Source organism: Abramis brama, assembly GCF_963993115.1.
Source record: "Abramis brama genome assembly, chromosome: 7".
Taxonomy (NCBI): Eukaryota; Metazoa; Chordata; class Actinopteri; order Cypriniformes; family Leuciscidae; genus Abramis; species Abramis brama.
In genome coordinates, this window is record NC_139969.1 from 45,204,711 (window position 1) to 45,224,625 (window position 19,915).

Consider the following 19,915-nt stretch of genomic DNA (forward strand, 5'->3'; position numbering starts at 1 on the left):
TCCCAGGAGTGTGGAGGAGCTGCAGAAGGTTCGCTGCTGTTCATCTCAGGGTGTGTGTGTGTGTGTGAGAAGAGACCTGACTCACAGCGGTGTGTGTGTGTGTGTGTGTGTAGAGCGTGGCCTCCATCGGCAGCACCGTCACCAGCCTCCAGCACGACGTCACCATGATACAGACTGTGCAGGACGAGAGAAGAGAAGCACAGGATCAGCCGAAGGACACGACGGTACGTGACGCACTCACACACACTCACACACACACACACACACACACACACACACACACACACACTAGATGTTTTCAGGAATCTCTGTGTTTATTCACTACAGTGGAAGTCATTGCTCACAACACTGTGTGTTTCCCAGCATGCTCCAGAATATGTGTCTGTTGTGTTGAAGGACAGTGGTGCAGGTTTGAGCGACACGAGGGCGAGTGAAAGAGGACAGCAGGATCTCGAGCTCTCAGTATATGATGTGTTTGGCCAGATGTCAGTGGTTAGTGTGTAAACACCTTGTGTTTGATTTCTGACCTTATAGAACGGAGGGAAACCGGTGAACGACAGCAGCTGGACAGCACTGAAGCAGGTAACACACACACACACACACACACTCACACTCACACACACTTACACTTGATCATTTTTTTATTGATTTGGTTGCGAGTGCAGTGTGCTTGCAGATAGGCTCCACCTACAAGCTCTTCTGATTGGCTGTGATTGATTGAGAGGCTCCGCCCACACACTCTTCTTACTGGCTGTGATTTGTGATTGATTTGTCGTGTCTCATAGTCTCGTCTGGACAGACAAATGATGTTTTATTAACAGTTCGGGAGGAACACGTTCAAATGTTCTATCCAATCAGCACTATATATATACACACTGAACAACATTATAAACGCAACACTTTTGTTTTTGCCCCCATTATTCATGAGCTGAACTCAAAGATCTAAGACTTTTTCTATGTACACAAAAGACCTATTTCTCTCAAATATTGTTCACAAATCTGTCTAAATCTGTGTTAGTGAGCACTTCTCCTGTGCCGAGATAATCCATCGACCTCACAGATGCTGATTAGACAGTATGATTATTGCACAGGTGTGCCTTAGGGCTGTCCACAATAAAAGGCCACTCTAAAATGTGCAGTTTATCACACAGCACACTGCCACAGATGCCGCAAGTTTTGAGGGAGTGTGCAGTTGGCATGCTGACTGCAGGAATGTCCACCGGAGCTGTTGCCCATGAATTGAATGTTCATTTCTCTACCATAAGCGTTTACCAAAGGCGTTTCAGAGAATTTGAATTATAGTGGCCTTTTACTGTGGCCAGCCTAAGGCACACCCGTGCACTAATCATGCTGTCTCATCAGCATCTTGATACGCCACACCTGTGAGGAGGATGAACCGCTTGTTGCTGGAGTCTGGTTAGGACGCGTGCGTGTCTGATGCACATCAGGCCTGTGCTGGCGTTCCCCATAATGCAGTGAGTGTGTGTGTGTGTGTGTGCAGGACGTGCAGTGTGTTCAGGACGGTGTGAGCGAGTTGAACAGCTCTCTGCTGCTCCATCAGTCCTGGTGCCGTGAGCAGATCCAGAGCGTCCACTTCATGCTGTCCAACCTGAGCCGCTGGGTGTCTGTGCTGGAGTCAGGAGACACGGTGAGAACACACACACACACACACACACACTGTCCAATCTGAGCCGCTGGGTGTCTGTGCTGGAGTCAGGAGACACGGTGAGAACACACACACACACACACACTGTCCAACCTGAGCCGCTGGGTGTCTGTGCTGTAGTCAGGAGACACGGTGAGAACACACACACACACACACACACACTGTCCAACCTGAGCCGCTGGGTGTTGCTGTAGTCAGGAGACACGGTGAGAACACACACACACACACACACACACTGTCCAACCTGAGCCGCTGGGTGTCTGTGCTGGAGTCAGGAGACACGGTGAGAACACACACACACACACACACACTCTCACACACACTCTCTCACACACACACACACACACACACACACTCTCACACACACACACACTGTCCAACCTGAGCCGCTGGGTGTCTGTGCTGGAGTCAGGAGACACGGTGAGAACACACACGCGCACGCACACACACTCTCACACACGCACGCACACACACACACACACACACACGCGCACACACACACACACACGCGCACACAGAGATTATATTTCTTTTATTCATCCTGTAGCGCTGTGACTCGTGTTGCTTCAAGCGCATCATCCTGCGCTCGGGATGCGCATAAGCGCTGTGTGCCGCACTGTACTGGAGCCTGTCATATCATAATACAGTGACGCAATGAAAGATTATTAACAGCCGTTCTTGTTCTGTCCTATCTTCCTCATTAATGTCTTTTCATTTTGTAGTAATATTTATATATAAATATATCTAGTTTTTTCATGAATGTATTTTATAACAATACAAAGAGCAATGTGTAACATTTTACCAGATGTAGTGCTACACTTATACACTTTTACTTGTTCCCCACTAAATAATGTTTTTTCACTAAATGTTTAGATTTTATACAATTATTTTGCACACATGATTTTTCTAGAGCAACTTTTTCTGCTGAATAGTCCACTAATCTAGTTTAGAATAGTATTTTTGTCATAGATTATGAGTATATATATTTTTTCATTAGTTGTTTTTCTTTATAATGAAGTTGTCTGTATTTTATTAGATTGTGTTTAACACATTAAAGAGTAGGGGTGTAACATTATATCGTGTCACAATATATCGCAATACAAAAACGCAACATGTATCGTGGATAGTTCACCCAAAATAAAAATTACCCTGTGAGAAAAAATGTAAGTTTTCAGAGTCAGTACTACATTAAACTACAATATATTATGTTGAATATAATGTATAATAATGGGGGAATATTAGTGGGTCCTGATAATGTCTGATGTTACCAGTAAAAGTGGCCTACATTATTTTAAACATATCTAGCCAGTGACTGAGATCAAGCATATTCATCTACAATAATCCTGTATTTTCAGCTTCAGAATCATGAATATAGTTATTCTGGTGTAACCATTGTCCAAGCCTGTTCATTTACACACACAATGTAATATCAAATTTAGCATTTAATCAACAGTAGATTTTTTCTAAACCTTTTACCATATGTCTCTGAGTATCGCAATAATATCGTATTGTGAGTTCAGTATGGTGATGTGTATCGAATCGTGACATGAGGGTATCGTTACACCCCTACTAAAGTGTGATTATCAGTTCAACACACAGAGGTATAGAAATTCTACATTGATTTTTAAGAGAAAACTGCGCTGGTATCGGATTGATATCGGTATTGGCTGATACTCAGAATGTTTGGGATCGGATCGGTTCTGTAAATGGTATTGTTGCATCCCTAATGAAATCACTACGACATGCGCATGCTGCTTAACTCTTGTGAAAATGGGCATAGAATGATGAATAAAAAAAGGTAAATTAACTGATTTTGTGTGTGAGTCAAAAATATTATTTCTTTAGTCTGTATGTATAGACGGGGCCTAAAGTTAACACTTGCCAAGCGCCAAACGCGAGTAAAACTCTGTGTTTTTATCTAGAGTTTGCTGAGGTTGTCATAGATTGTTTTTAACATCAGGTGACAATTTAATGAGTGAATTGTGGGTGAACTATCCCTTAAGCTTGAGGTGTGTGGTGTGATGTGGGGACAGATTATCCCCGTGTCTTCTGACGACGCTGTGGACGACCCTCCCGTAGGAGCACTACACTCACTGTGTTCTTCTCTCTCAGCAGTCCACAGCACCGGCCGGCCGTCAGCTCCAGAGCAGCGCAGACGCAGGTGTGTACCGCTCACACACACTCTCACACGCTGACACACACACAGACCCCATGACGAGTGTGTGTGTGTGTGTTTCAGGTTCCCCCCCGCCCCGCCGGCCCAGGGCTCTGTCCCCCAGGCGGCTCAGGAGAGGACCGGGCTCCAGCAGGACCGTGCCGTTCCCCCTGACAGGTGCCCAGTGTCTGTCCTGCTCGTGTTGCCATAGTAACTGCGTCACATGTCACTTCACACTTCACAAGAGTCCACCGAAGGAGTGACACTGCGTCAAATCATCTAGCTTACAGATGCCAGGGTTCATACGCTCATGAAAAACATGGAATTTTAAAATGGAAATTTTCAGGCCTGGAAAAGTTTTGGAAAAATAAATAAACCCAGAAAGTCATTCAAATTGGTTTAAAATCCCCCTGTAGTCAATCGTTTCATCCCTTAAAACTCATCTTTGATCACCAAAATGACACAACAATGATTTAAACCATGCTAGTGTGATTCCACTAATGCCAACATAATGTTCGAGTCTATTTAAAAGAATGTTGTGGTCAATAGTATCAAATGCAGCACTAAGATCGAGTAACACTAATAGAGAGACACAACCACGATCAGATGATAAGAGCAAATCAATTGTGACTCTGATGAGAGCAGTCTCAGTACTATGGTACGGTCTAAATCCGGACTGGAAATCCTCAGATATCATTTCTTTATAAAAAGGAACATAACTGTGAGGATACCGCCTTTTCTAGTGTCTTTGACAGAAAAGGTAGATTCGAGATCGGCCTGTAATTGACTAATTCTGTAGGATCAAGTTGTGTTTTTTTAACAAGCGGTTTAATCATAGCCAGCTTAAAGGTTTTCGGTACATATCCTAATGATAAAGATGAATTAATGATATTAAGAAGAGGATCTATGACCTCTGGAAGCATCTCTTTCAGTAGCTTAGTCGGTATAGGGTCTAACATACATGTTGTAGATTTAGATGATTTAACGAGTTTAGTGAATTCTTCCTCTCCTATAGCAACGAATGAATCAAATTTTTCCTCCGGGAGACTACAATGCACTGCCTGATGCGATACTGTAGTAGACGGTTGCATAGTTATAATTTTCTCCCTGATATTATCAATCTTATAAGTGAAGAAGTTCATAAAGTCATTACTGCTGTGCTACTTGGAAACTTCTGGGCTTGAAGCTTTATTTTTCGTTAGTTTAGCCACCGTTTCAAATAAATACCTAGGATTTTGTTTATTTTCTTCTAATAGGGTTGAAAAATAAGCAGATCTAGCAGCTTTTAAAGCCTCTCTGTATGCAATCGAGGTCTCTTTCCATGAAACGCGAAATACCTCTAGTTTTGTTTTCTTCCAGTTGCGCTCCATCTCTCCGGCTGCTTCACGTCTATGTACACTTTAATGCATTTAGCTGAAACCATTTAACTTTATATGAAAAAAAATTATATTGTTATCGATAAAGGTACACCGTTTATTGGTAAAACTGTGTATGAACCCTGATATATATTTGCTTTGTAACCTCTCATGGTCCTCCTCTGAACATATGGATGGCCATGAGAAAGTGTGTTTGTCATTATATATATATATATATGCCATTCATATTGTGCTGTAAGCCGTAGCCTCCGCTGCTAACGAGTGCTTGTGCCGTCTGCAGGCCCGCCGGAGGTCAGAGGTCAGCCGCCAGCGAGGGTCCCCCCCCCTGAGTCCAGACTGGAGTGACTGACAGCAGAGAGGAGTGAGTGTGGAGTGTGTGGAGCTGCTGATGTACAGGACACGAGTGCATTACTGTCAGACACTCACCAGCAGAAGAGGAAGAAGAGGCGCTGATGAAGCTCCTGTGCTCCTGCTGACCTGACGAGACTCACTCTCATACTCCACATGTGTGTGTGTGTGAACCCAGGGCAGAGGAAGAGCGTTTTAAACTACATTACTGGCACATCTAGCAATACTATGATCATGTGATCGCTTCTAGGAGATGTAATCAGATATTTATGATAATATAATGCAATGCACTCGCTACTCGTCTTCAGATGTAGGTTTTAATTTAAAGTTAATTCAGCACTGTGTGTGTGTGTCTCTCTTCTGGTTTCTCCTGCACTGTGTGTGTGTGTGTGTGTGTGTGTGTCTGTCTGAGTGGGAGTGTGTGTCTCTTTCTCTGGTTTCTCCTGCACTGAGTGTGTGTGTGTGTGTGTGTGTGTCTTTCTCTGGTTTCTCCTGCACTGTGTGTGTGTGTGTGTCTGCAGACTGAAGGCCTGGCAGACACTGCTCTAGTTGTGTTCTTCTTCTGCAGACTCTTGAAAGTAATGTCTCAGACTCTGCTGTCTAACCCAGATGAAGTGTAAATACTGTAGAGTAATTAAGCAGGAGAGCTGTGATGATGACGCAGTGCATGTTCTCTGTGATGTCACCTGAATAAAGGCTGATTTTACTGAAGTGTGTGCGTCTGTCTCAGGAGGAGCTCGTGGAGATCTCGAGAGATGGTAATCATGCCCTTCCATACGCTAACACCTTCTCTATCATCTAAAACAACACTTCTTTAACTGTGCTACACCGCGTCATAACTACACGCGTTAAAGCTTCTCCTCCGTGTTATCAGAGTGTGTGTCCTATAGATGCAGCCGCGACGGCGACGAGTCTATTCTAGAAACGGTTTCTATTTTTCTGCGGCGTCGCGCTGGAGCAACAAACACAAAGTGTGGCGATGATAATCTCAGGTGCTGTTTATGAGCTTTATTTAATGTTAAAAGCGTGTCATGTGACTCTGAATATCATCTAGTGCTCCAGCTTTGAGCTGTAAAAGCAATGGATAATTCACCTCAGATCTTGAAATTAAACAAATGGAAACAAGAACGTTCAAACTCTGAACAAACACGTGTATTCTTTGACAAAGATTGTTTCAGTAACTCAGTAGCCTATGTGTTTTTAAATGGTAATATTTGTGGATTTGATTATGCAGCGAGTCCATATTCTTGCGAGTGTTGTCGAGATTACGCTCTGGTGCCGCGAGACTCCGCCCACACGCTGCTCTGATTGGCTGTGATTATTGATTGACGTGGCGTCTCGCAGTCGCGTCTAGTGTGGACACACACACTGCCTGTCGCTTATCGCGTGTAGTGAGGACACGGTGTTGGCCTACACTGGGTGGGTCACAGCACACACACACACACACACACACACACTGCTGTCCTCCTGTTAGCTTCACTGCTGCTGTTGCTCTCCGCTTCAGATAAAAAGCCTCTGCTAAATCATTAAAGGAGATGTAAATCACGCTGGTTCCGGCATCAGCCGCACTGCACATGGGAAGAACACACAGTTAAATCTGAGAAAAGTGAAGTTTCCACTTTTGCCGTGTGTCTTTGATGAAGAGAAGTGGTTAAGGTGACGGATAAAACCCTGATTACTGAAAACTGGTTCCGACTGATTGATAAAAACTGATGTGCACTATCATTAAAACACTGCGTATCATAAAGGTGTTCACAGTCAGATGCATATACATTTAATGGTATAATAAACAACATAACTTTCTTTTTCAAACATTCTTTCTTTGCAGGCCTAACAAATCAAAAGTGTTTAATGAGAGATCATATCAGCCCAATAGTATCATCTCCTCAGTCTGACGTTAATGTTCAGAGGACAGTGTGTGTAGCCTCTCCTCCAGAGTGTGTTCTCCTCTCCTCCAGAAGGCAGATCTGTAAAGTGATCAGATCTACATGTGTGTGTTCATCATCACTGCACACCGGAGCTCTCAGCTGCGTGACTGTTTATATGAGGAGTCTGTGAGGAACATGTACAAGCTCATGAGTCCGTGTCTACACACACACACACACCCCCCGCAGGAGTGTGTTCAGGCGAGCGCTCCTTTGGCCCTCCAGTCCTGCGCCAGCACGTGCATCAGCTCCTCCTCTTCCTCCTCCTCCTCGTCCTCCTCCCCCCCGCCGGCCGGCCCCGCCTCCTCCCTCTGCTGTCGGGCTCGGCTCAGCGCGCTCTTCACCACTTCCTGTCGGGCCCGCAGGAGCTCCACGCGCCGGAAGCACAGCATCTGCTGGTCGATCTCGTGGATCTGCCGCTCCAGACGGCCCTCCTCGTCGTCCTCGGCCACGATGGCGTCGGACGCGCTGTTGACCTGCCGCATCTCCTTCTGGAACTCCTCCCACTCGCGGTCCATGTGGTCTCGGGGCGTGTCCACGTTACGCACCTTGGCGTCGCGCACCGGGTCGTCGAAGAAGCCCTCGGGCAGAGCCTCGGCCGGGCCGTCCTTCCTCTCCTCGCCGCCGTCCTCGGCCTGATCCACGGAGCCGGAGTGAGACCCGGAGACGGAGCCGGAGTGAGATCCGGAGACGGAGCCGGAGTCGAAGAAGTCCGCGGGGAGACCGGCGTTCGGGACCGGCTCTCCGGCCGGAGCTGCACTGCTGCCCTCTTCCTCACCACCACCTTCATCATCATCATCATAGTGTCCAGCGAGGAGCACGAGACCTGGAGATCCGGCCGTCTGCTCCTGCTGTCCTGCACACACACACACACACACAGGTTATTTACTGAACATCAGTCTGACACACACACACACACACACAGGTTATTTACTGAACATCAGTCTGACACACACACACACACACAGGTTATTTACTGAACATCAGTCTAACACACACCCGGTGGTTATTCACCTCAAGGCAGATCATACACTAATGAACAGGAGAATGCGAGTGATGTGTGTTCAGTCTTTCTCAGCGCCGTCATAACAACACGCGTGTCTCACGTCACCTCAGAGTCCCTACCGGCGGTGCGAACGCAACCAGGAACACCTTCCTATGGGAACCACTAGTCTAGCTCCCAGAGCTATCCGGAGCTAGACGGAGGAGAGGAAGGCTGAGCAGCGACGCTAGCAGAACCTAAGACACGGGGTAGGCGGGTTTAGATTCCGACTGGAATAATTAAACTACAGCTCGACTGGCTACAAACAAACAAAGACCCAGAATTTGTTTTTTGATTTTACTGGAAATTCTGGGTCGGGGATCATTTCCCAGTGTGACTGAAGTTAAACAGAAACTCTGAAACCCCCAGGAGCTGATGAAGATGATGAAGGTTATGCCTCGGCTATCGTGATAGATGATAACACAGAGAACTGCTCGTGAGTGGCTGACTAGGACACACTGCTTCAGTGGAGTGCAGCGAGCTCACACTGGTCTAACTATAGGCAGGGTGTGTGTGTGCTGTGGTCGAGGCTGACACACACACCCGCCGGAGGACAGAGAGCGTTTAACTGAGGTCAGCGCGGGGTCATTCAGCCCGTAACTGTGAATGCCCACTCAGAAGGTGTGATGAAGGACAGGTATTTCGGGGTTGATGTGGGTTTGAGCGCAGATCCGTGTTTAACATGACGACAATTACATTATTCGTCTGAGAAAGAATAAGAAATAAAGAAAGGTTTAAAGTCTTAAGGAAATCCTTTTGAAGGAAAGATCTATAATAATAATGTGTGTGAATTTTCAAGTGAATGGATAATACAGCGGCGGAATCGATTTCTGGAACTGCAAAATAGCACCAGGGAACGTTTGCGCCGGAACACGCCTCCTCTTTCAGCGAGAGCGAGAGCGAGAGAGACTGTTGGGACATCTCGCCAGTTGAGGCCAGTTGAACTCGAACAACGCCATGGCGAACGCAGTTAACTCTATCGTGTCATTAAAAGAAATACCATTCAGCCGTCGTAGTAATCAGGACAAGTTTTAAAGAGTTAGGGCCACCAAGACCATATTTAAAAATAAAACAAGCATCTACAAAGGGCGGGAAATCATATAATAGAGGATTCTCGGGGAACTGGTACGAGCGGATAAAATGGCTAGCAGGTTGTGAAGTAGCTAATGCTTTATTCTGCTAGCGCTGCCTTCTCTTCCACCCCGAGGACGGGACGGACATCGCATGGACAACTACAGGCGTCACCGATACGCATCATCTCTCGGAGACCGTGAAAAAGCATGTTCGAAAAGTGCCTAAATTTTGGATAAAATGCTTGAAAATGTAACTATATTCATTTCACAAGAAATATTTATCTGACGGAATAGTTTGTTTATTAAATGGAGAAATAAAATGGCTTCAGATTCAGAGCGATTTGCGCTATGCTGGCCAGAGCTAGTAGCGTAAATAGTGAGTTATGTGATTTCAGTTTCTTATTAGATTGAAATTGTCTGGGCTTTTGTTGAGTTGAGTTTGACTTGCAGCTGTTAACACTCATATAGAAACAAACAAGGAGATTTATTGTAAGAGTCACTTTATTTGTGAAGTTGCCTTTACATGCTTATCCATTGCATGGGTGGACCTTATCCTTATCCTTTGCCTACAGTATATAGTGTAGCATTAGCCTGACGTCGTCATACTCTTCAGACTCTGATCTGCTCCATTGAGCTGTGATTATGGGGCATCAACCGAACCAGGAAGGAAAAGGCCTCTGCACTCAACTGGATAGACCTACAGCCAATCAGAGCAACGACCAATCAGCCAATCAGAGCAACGGCCAATCAGCCAATCAGAGCAACGGCCAATCAGCCAATCAGAGCAACTGAGTGAGTGACGTGTGTTCTTCATTCATGTTTCCGATCGACAAATGCCTTGATCGCGGTTCTCTGTTCCTCTTTTAAAGTGAATGCACTGTTGATATCTTCTATAACAGACGCGATGGGGAATCTACACATGATGTTTTATAAACACAGTTCAGCAGGAGCACGTTCAAATAATCGATCCAATCAGCTTGTCATCAAACACCATGTCTACCCTATCAGCATGAGAGGAAGCATATATATATTCACTCTGTCAGACAGTTTTCCGCATCCCTCCTCTCACTCTCGGCTTGTTCTTCACAGCCTGGAATACGGGGGGAGTACTCTGGGTTCGGGCCGATTCTATGGGGGAAACGCTTAGCGTGTGATTAGATGCGCTCATATTCTGGCTCCTCCGCTAACCTGTGGGCTAGTCTGGCTCCTCCGCTAACCTGTGGGCTAGTCTGGCTCCTCCGCTAACCTGTGGGCTAGTCTGGCTCCTCCGCTAACCTGTGGGCTAGTCTGGCTCCTCCGCTAACCTGTGGGCTAGTCTGGCTCCTCCGCTAACCTGTGGGCTAGTCTGGCTCCTCCCCTAACCTGTCTGGCTCCTCCGCTAACCTGTGGGCTAGTCTGGCTCCTCCCCTAACCTGTGGGCTAGCCTGGCTCCTCCCCTAACCTGTGGGCTAGTCTGGCTCCTCCCCTAATCTGTGGGCTAGTCTGGCTCCTCCCCTAACCTGTGGGCTAGTCTGGCTCCTCCCCTAACCTGTGGGCTAGTCTGGCTCCTCTGCTAATCTGTGGGCTAATCTGGCTCCTCCGCTAATCTGTGGGCTAGTCTGGCTCCTCCGCTAACCTGTGGGCTAGTCTGGCTCCTCCGCTAACCTGTGGGCTAGCCTGGCTCCTCCGCTAACCTGTGGGCTAGCCTGGCTCCTCCGCTAACCTGTGGGCTAGCCTGGCTCCTCCCCTAACCTGTGGGCTAGCCTGGCTCCTCCGCTAACCTGTGGGCTAGTCTGGCTCCTCTGCTAATCTGTGGGCTAGTCTGGCTCCTCCGCTAACCTGTGGGCTAGCCTGGCTCCTCCCCTAACCTGTGGGCTAGCCTGGCTCCTCCCCTAACCTGTGGGCTAGCCTGGCTCCTCTGCTAACCTGTGGGCTAGTCTGGCTCCTCTGCTAATCTGTGGGCTAGTCTGGCTCCTCCTCTAACCTGTGGGCTAGCCTGGCTCCTCCTCTAACCTGTGGGCTAGTCTGGCTCCTCTGCTAATCTGTGGGCTAGTCTGGCTCCTCCTCTAACCTGTGGGCTAGTCTGGCTCCTCTGCTAATCTGTGGGCTAGCCTGGCTCCTCCGCTAACCTGTGGGCTAGCCTGGCTCCTCTGCTAACCTGTGGGCTAGCCTGGTCTAGAGCTTAAATCGGGCCCAACAAATCAAGCCCGACCCAACCCGATCCCGTTGTGTCCGAGCCCGGCCCGACCCGTTCACTGTAATTATGAGCCCGAGCCCGATTTAAACCCGACCATTTTTAATACGTGGGCCGTTATAACCAGGGGCGGCGCCAGCATTTTTTTAAGCAGGTGCTGCTGTGCTAGATTATTAAGGCTACAGGGGGAGCTGCGCAGCTATAGGCTATATTATATACTATTAATAAATGAGCAAAAATTGGCCACTCAATATTCAATATTCAATTATTTTAATTATCACAATTAAAGTTTTAATTGTATTAAATTAAACAAGCACAACATTCAGCATTCAATCAAATATTCTTATAGATTAATTATTATTAATAATGTTACTTCAACATATTGTTATTTAAACATGTGTGTGAGCAACAAGCAAGATGTGCATTTGTAAATTCGGTGACAGCGTGTGTTACGAGTTTCAAATGGTGTAAGTGACCGCGGCGCGCCGGCGACTTCATGTCATGATTATAATGTCTGCTATATTGCTTTTTATGTATTAAATCCAGGCAATTGGTTGATGAAAAATGTATTAAAATTAAGATACAATTTATACTAAACGAAATTCACTTAAAAGAAAAGCTTTCTTCAAAACTTAAACTTGAAACTATGTGCTTATTTAATGGCTAAAACAAGTAGGCTACTACAGACTCTTTTTGTACAAATTGCAGCACATTCATTTAATTCTGAATTTTGCACATGCAAGTTGAAAGGCATTTGTTTGTGCAAAACATATCTGTAACATTTATCAAGTTCATAATTGTGCGTGCATTCATTAATTATTATCTTAATGAATAGACCTAATGCGACAAGGAAGAAGCATGCAAACTGCGTTGTTTGTTTATTCAGAAATGGATCGGAAAAGTAACAAAAGCGGATATTGAGGCCTGAGGCTGACTACTATAATAATTTCTGTCATGGCAAGACTGCTTGTCTGTTCATCGTCGAAGTCCCCGTTTTTTTGCTGTCATAGGCGAGCAGCGTGCGCATTTAATGCACGAGACAAAGCCAACACATTATGTTGTCACTCCCCACGACTAGTTTAAAATGTGTCCATACCTCCGATTTTCCTCCAAACTTGCTCAAAGTTAATTCTCCTGTTTTAATTTTTTTCTTTGCTTCTTCAAGATCCATGTCGCACTTAGAATAGCAACAGAATAGCCTACAGCACGCACAGCAGGTGTGATGCGTCACGCGTGCGAGACTGCGAGTGCGAGTGGACTAGACGCTGCGCATGACACGTGACGTGCTTTATCAAGGGCCCGACCCGACCCGGCCCGAGGACAGTGGCGGGAAATATCGGCTCGGGCAGAGAATTAAAGCTCTAGCCTGGTCAGCTGATGAGCAGTACCGGGGGAAGCAGACCAGTGTGGGCACGCACATTCCTCTAAATATCTTCTTTGTGTTCAACAGAAGAAAGAAATGTAGTTTAAACGGAACAAAATGTGTGGAGCGCAACACCTGCGTGTGCTTTACGCTAGCAGAGGCGACCACTGTAACGCCTGATCACATGTAGCATAACTAGCCTGTGCTTCTGTTTGTGTTTATTCTAATGTGTAGTTTAGTGAACTTATAAATAAAATCATTATTATTGTTTTAAGCTTGAAATGTTAGAATGTAATGTGATTTTAACCCATTTTTGCACACACTCTCTCTCTCTCTATAGCATATGGCTAACCCATACAGTGAAGATTGATTAATATCTCTATACCTGATAAACTAGTCTAGACCTTCATGAAACACCTGAAAAGAACTGTTTATTCCACTTGTGTGTGTGTGTGTTCTGTTGTATTTATTTGTGCTGTCGCTCCTAATTTGATAATTTGTTCTTAATTTATTACTGACTGTCTTTAACAATATTTTAAAGTCTACAAGAGTTAGGCTAGTAGGTTTTGGTGTCATAACCTAATTTATTTAAGTTACATGGGTTAAAAATATCAAAAACAATAATTAGGCCTATTCTATTTTAATTTATTTATGTGTAACTTGTTTGTGCAGGACCTTGGCAGAGCAAGACACTTCAACCACAGTAGAAAACCCTTAGCGTTCAGCCCTGTGGTGTTGTTGTTTTGATGGTGTTTATGAGGATGAGGATGGTGTTGTTGTTGTGATGGTGTTTATGAGGATGAGGATGGTGTTATGGGATGATGGTGTTTATGAGGATGAGGATGATGGTGTTGTTGTTGTTGTTGTGATGGTGTGGTGTCGCACCTGCAGTGACGCGGGTCTTGGCTCTCTTCCCCTCTCCTGATGAGCTCGCGGGCTCGGGCGCGCCTCTCTTCAGCGCTGAGGATGATGAGGATGAAGGAGCGTGTGTTGTTCTGCTCTTCAGCACTGAGGATGAGGATGATGAAGGAGCGTGTGTTGTTCTGCTCTTCAGCACTGAGGATGATGATGAAGGAGCGCTCTCCCTGCTCTTCAGCTCGCTGACCCGCTCCTTGTGTGTCTTGCCCAGCACATGAGTGTTCCACAGCAGCGCGGACCTCACGGGCGCGTTGCACAGCGCGCAGCTCAGCTGACCCGCACTGCTGTATCGCGCGTGCGGCGAGTCCACGCGCTTATCGCGCTCCGTCGAGCGCTGCTTCTCCCGCATCAAGCGCCGCAAGTCCTCTTGGTTTACCACCTTCTTCTTCCCCTTCTGTGAGGAGGCCATCTTCGCAGGCTCGTCGCGGGCGGATGACGCGTTTCTCCTGCGGCGCTCTGTGTGTGTGTAGCTCTTCCTCCAGGCGGCGCTATACGCCTTCAAATCTCGGCAATAATACATTCAAAATGTAAGCGCTTATCGTTCACAAAACCTGTATCATATCTGTCTAATCAAACTCTATAAAATGATTAAATAACGTAAGCAGATTATATAAATTAAATAAATTATTGTGTGTGTGTGTGTGTGCATTAGAGTGCACTCATTCCCTAGTCCCTATATAGTGTGTGTGTGCATTAGAGTGCACTCATTCCCTAGTCCCTATATAGTGTGTGTGTGTGTGTGTGTGTGTGTGTGTGTGTGCATTAGAGTGCACTCATTCCCTAGTCCCTATATAGTGTGTGTGTGCATTAGAGTGCACTCATTCCCTAGTCCCTATATAGTGTGTGTGTGTGTGTGTGTGTGTGTGTGTGTGTGTGTGTGTGTGCATTAGAGTGCACTCATTCCCTAGTCCCTATATAGTGTGTGTGTGCATTAGAGTGCACTCATTCCCTAGTCCCTATATAGTGTGTGTGTGCATTAAAGTGCACTCATTCCCTAGTCCCTATATAGTGTGTGTGTGCATTAGAGTGCACTCATTCCCTAGTCCCTATATAGTGTGTGTGTGCATTAAAGTGCACTCATTCCCTAGTCCCTATATAGTGTGTGTGTGCATTAGAGTGCACTCATTCCCTAGTCCCTATATAGTGTGTGTGCATTAGAGTGCACTCATTCCCTAGTCCCTATATAGTGTGTGTGCATTAGAGTGCACTCATTCCCTAGTCCCTATATAGTGTGTGTGTGTGTGTGTGTGTGTGTGTGCATTAGAGTGCACTCATTCCTATATAGTGTGTGTGCATTAGAGTGCACTCATTCCCTAGTCCCTATATAGTGTGTGTGTGTGTGTGTGTGTGTGTGCATTAGAGTGCACTCATTCCCTAGTCCCTATATAGTGTGTGTGTGCATTAGAGTGCACTCATTCCCTAGTCCCTATATAGTGTGTGTGTGTGTGTGCATTAGAGTGCACTCATTCCCTAGTCCCTATATAGTGTGTGTGTGTGTGTGTGTGTGCATTAGAGTGCACTCATTCCCTAGTCCCTATATAGTGTGTGTGTGCATTAGAGTGCACTCATTCCCTAGTCCCTATATAGTGTGTGTGTGTGTGTGTGTGCATTAGAGTGCACTCATTCCCTAGTCCCTATATAGTGTGTGTGTGCATTAGAGTGCACTCATTCCCTAGTCCCTATATAGTGTGTGTGTGCATTAGAGTGCACTCATTCCCTAGTCCCTATATAGTGTGTGTGTGTGTGTGTGTGTGCATTAAAGTGCACTCATTCCCTAGTCCCTATATAGTGTGTGTGTGCATTAGAGTGCACTCATTCCCTAGTCCCTATATAGTGTGTGTGTGCATTAAAGTGCACTCATTCCCTAGTCCCTATATAGTGTGTGTGTGCATTAGAGTGCACTCATTCCCTAGTCCCTATATAGTGTGTGTGCATTAGAGTGCACTCATTCCCTAGTCACTATATAGTGTGTGTGTGTGCATTAGAGTGCAGTCATTCCCTAGTCCCTATATAGTGTGTGTGCATTAGAGTGCACTCATTCCCTAGTCCCTATATAGTGTGTGTGTGTGTGTGTGTGCATTAGATTGCACTCATTCCCTAGTCCCTATATAGTGTGTGTGTGCATTAGAGTGCACTCATTCCCTAGTCCCTACATAGTGTGTGTGTGTGTGCATTAGAGTGCACTCATTCCCTAGTCCCTATATAGTGTGTGTGTGTGTGTGTGTGTGCATTAGAGTGCACTCATTCCCTAGTCCCTATATAGTGTGTGTGTGTGCATTAGAGTGCACTCATTCCCTAGTCCCTATATAGTGTGTGTGTGTGCATTAGAGTGCACTCATTCCCTAGTCCCTATATAGTGTGTGTGTGTGTGTGTGTGTGCACTCATTCCCTAGTCCCTATATAGTGTGTGTGTGCATTAGAGTGCACTCATTCCCTAGTCCCTATATAGTGTGTGTGTGCATTAGAGTGCACGCATTCCCTAGTCCCTATATAGTGTGTGTGTGTGCATTAGAGTGCACTCATTCCCTAGTCCCTATATAGTGTGTGTGTGTGTGTGCATTAGAGTGCACTCATTCCCTAGTCCCTATATAGTGTGTGTGTGTGTGTGTGTGCACTCATTCCCTAGTCCCTATATAGTGTGTGTGTGCATTAGAGTGCACTCATTCCCTAGTCCCTATATAGTGTGTGTGTGCATTAGAGTGCACGCATTCCCTAGTCCCTATATAGTGTGTGTGTGTGCATTAGAGTGCACTCATTCCCTAGTCCCTATATAGTGTGTGTGTGTGTGTGTGCATTAGAGTGCACTCATTCCCTAGTCCCTATATAGTGTGTGTGTGTGTGTGTGTGCACTCATTCCCTAGTCCCTATATAGTGTGTGTGTGCATTAGAGTGCACTCATTCCCTAGTCCCTATATAGTGTGTGTGTGTGCATTAGAGTGCACTCATTCCCTAGTCCCTATATAGTGTGTGTGTGTGTGTGTGTGTGTGTGCACTCATTCCCTAGTCCCTATATAGTGTGTGTGTGCATTAGAGTGCACTCATTCCCTAGTCCCTATATAGTGTGTGTGTGCATTAGAGTGCACGCATTCCCTAGTCCCTATATAGTGTGTGTGTGTGTGTGTGTGCATTAGAGTGCACGCATTCCCTAGTCCCTATATAGTGTGTGTGTGTGTGTGTGTGCACTCATTCCCTAGTCCCTATATAGTGTGTGTGTGCATTAGAGTGCACTCATTCCCTAGTCCCTATATAGTGTGTGTGTGCATTAGAGTGCACGCATTCCCTAGTCCCTATATAGTGTGTGTGTGTGCATTAGAGTGCACTCATTCCCTAGTCCCTATATAGTGTGTGTGTGTGTGTGTGCATTAGAGTGCACTCATTCCCTAGTCCCTATATAGTGTGTGTGTGTGTGTGTGTGCACTCATTCCCTAGTCCCTATATAGTGTGTGTGTGCATTAGAGTGCACTCATTCCCTAGTCCCTATATAGTGTGTGTGTGCATTAGAGTGCACGCATTCCCTAGTCCCTATATAGTGTGTGTGTGTGCATTAGAGTGCACTCATTCCCTAGTCCCTATATAGTGTGTGTGTGTGTGTGCATTAGAGTGCACTCATTCCCTAGTCCCTATATAGTGTGTGTGTGTGTGTGTGTGCACTCATTCCCTAGTCCCTATATAGTGTGTGTGTGCATTAGAGTGCACTCATTCCCTAGTCCCTATATAGTGTGTGTGTGTGTGTGTGTGCACTCATTCCCTAGTCCCTATATAGTGTGTGTGTGTGCATTAGAGTGCACTCATTCCCTAGTCCCTATATAGTGTGTGTGTGTGTGTGCATTAGAGTGCACTCATTCCCTAGTCCCTATATAGTGTGTGTGTGTGTGTGTGTGCACTCATTCCCTAGTCCCTATATAGTGTGTGTGTGCATTAGAGTGCACGCATTCCCTAGTCCCTATATAGTGTGTGTGTGTGCATTAGAGTGCACTCATTCCCTAGTCCCTATATAGTGTGTGTGTGTGTGTGTGCATTAGAGTGCACTCATTCCCTAGTCCCTATATAGTGTGTGTGTGTGTGTGTGTGTGCACTCATTCCCTAGTCCCTATATAGTGTGTGTGTGCATTAGAGTGCACTCATTCCCTAGTCCCTATATAGTGTGTGTGTGTGTGTGCATACCATACAGCATTTGGGTACCAAGATACGGGAGGCCTGGTGGGGTTTCAGGGTTTCATGTCATCTACACATTACACACCCCATCGCCACATCATAGAGAAATTCAGTAAGACAGTTGTGTTCATCTTAACAACACACAACAAATCAATATAGCCTACAGAAAAACAGATTTCTAAAATAAGGTATTCACCTTATTTTCCATGACAACAAGGGCGACGCCATTACGCTCATTTTGTCATCTTACTTCCGGCTGAGCGGGACTTCAACTTCCGGCTGAAAGGACCTACGCTAGTTTCTAGCGTAATTCTATAGTTGTGACGGTAAAATATGTGAAGTATTATATGCACAGTTAGGGGCTGACATAACAATTGGATTAAGAGCATAGAACAATTTAACCAGCGGTGTTCCGAACACAATGTAAAGCGATCGGAGTGTTGTGGTGTACTTTACGCTTTACACGAGGAGCACCTGAGGCAATGGCGGAAGGCGCTAAACTTGAAGTGCTCACCCAAGCGCTCTTATGTGTGTTCGTACCATTTTATGGACGGGAAGTCGACTGACGAACACCTTTACCCCGAGTAAAGACTCGGCTACGATGTTCCGGTAAAGAAGAAGTCCTGCCGGGTGCTGAACAGGTTGTCAGATTCAGGTAAGCTAACTTACCTAACTGTTAGCTGTGTGCTTGTTAGCCTAACGTTAGATGAAGTCCGTTCTATGAATACATTTAAGATTATTAATGAGCCGTTCACAAAATACAACGAATCTTGCATGATTACCATTGCCCACCTATATATGTCATATTTCTTATATTGCGTTTACTTTGTGATATGGACCTAAGGGTCTGAAATAAAGAATGAATGAATTAATATTCACGATAGTACAATATATTATGGTACATTACAGTCTTACAATAGCTCACATTATTCCTGTAAGCAGGCCAGCCAGCTACATCTCTCACTCAGATATTGATATTGACCTACCTAGAGTTAGGAGATTGTGTGTATACTGTCTCGTTTTTAATGCATCTCTCTTTTACACACTGTTCTAAGTATGAGTGCCATCATAAATTAATTCTCATGATCTATTTTAAGTACTAATGTATGAATGTTTATGGTTATATTATTTCCATAGATCATCGATGAGCGTCAGTGTTGCAGTGGACAACTGTGAGGATGATGACAGCCGCATGCCCCAGACCTGTGATGCAGACTCACAATGGGAGGATCTGTCTCTGACCAATATCTCAACTCAACCTGAAGCCTCCTACATCTGAAATGGGAACACAATGCGTTGAGCCAGCGCCATAGTACATAACTCTGCTGAGAAAGACCACCTTTGTCAGCTCTACACAGGGTCGACACTGGATGCCTTCCCCTCAGTTGCTGAGCACCGTACCAGTTCACACACCAGCAGCCTTCAGCTACACACCTGGGATCAGCTCCTGATGACTCTGATGAAGCTGCGTCTAAAAGGGTTAGTTCACCCAAAAATGAAGATTCTGTCAGTAATTACTCTCCCGCAAGACCTTCGTTCATCTTCAGAACACAAATTAAGATATTTTTGATTAAACTGAGAGCTGATCACTCCATTTTCTAAATGTGTTCTGAAGATGAATGAATGTCTTACGGGAGAGTAATTACTGACAGAATCTTCATTTGTGGGTGAACTAACCCTTTAATGCACTGCAGGGTGATCTTGCTGAAAGGTGTTTCTCA

The 19,915-nt window shown here is 45.6% G+C and overlaps 2 protein-coding genes across 4 annotated transcripts in view; one reads left to right on the forward strand and one right to left on the reverse strand.

The window, feature by feature from the left end:
- efcab14 (EF-hand calcium binding domain 14) overlaps window positions 1-6,256 on the forward strand; it is an 11,083-nt gene extending 4,827 nt beyond the window's left edge. For 2 of the 3 annotated variants that reach the window (XM_084119028.1, XM_084119027.1), the window contains 7 exons: window positions 1-28; window positions 114-224; window positions 535-582; window positions 1,502-1,648; window positions 3,779-3,827; window positions 3,906-3,998; window positions 5,478-6,256. The exon at window positions 1-28 is cut by the window's left edge and continues 71 nt beyond it. In XM_084119028.1, the coding sequence (XP_083975154.1) occupies window positions 1-28; window positions 114-224; window positions 535-582; window positions 1,502-1,648; window positions 3,779-3,827; window positions 3,906-3,998; window positions 5,478-5,542 (541 nt within the window). In that variant the 3' untranslated portion in view covers window positions 5,543-6,256. The remainder of the gene's footprint in view (window positions 29-113; window positions 225-534; window positions 583-1,501; window positions 1,649-3,778; window positions 3,828-3,905; window positions 3,999-5,477) is intronic. The other variant, XM_084119029.1, reaches the window with a different exon arrangement.
- A 1,040-nt stretch (window positions 6,257-7,296) lies between these two features.
- Window positions 7,297-14,467, reverse strand: znf830 (zinc finger protein 830). The gene is made up of 2 exons (XM_084119026.1): window positions 14,007-14,467; window positions 7,297-8,326 (listed from the first exon to the last, which is right to left on the reverse strand). The coding sequence occupies exons 1-2, from the start codon at window positions 14,446-14,448 to the stop codon at window positions 7,668-7,670; spliced, it is 1,101 nt and encodes a 366-aa protein (XP_083975152.1). The 5' UTR covers window positions 14,449-14,467; the 3' UTR covers window positions 7,297-7,667.
- Window positions 14,468-19,915: the final 5,448 nt, after the last annotated feature.

Bases quoted from the DNA above. Each gene is read 5' to 3' on its own strand.
- znf830 (XM_084119026.1), bottom strand. From the start codon at position 14,448: ATGGCCTCCTCACAGAAGGGGAAGAAGAAGGTGGTAAACCAAGAGGAC. The intron at 8,327-14,006 runs GTGCGACACCAC...GTGTGTGTGCAG, and splicing joins CAAGACCCGCGTCACTGCAG to GACAGCAGGAGCAGACGGCC.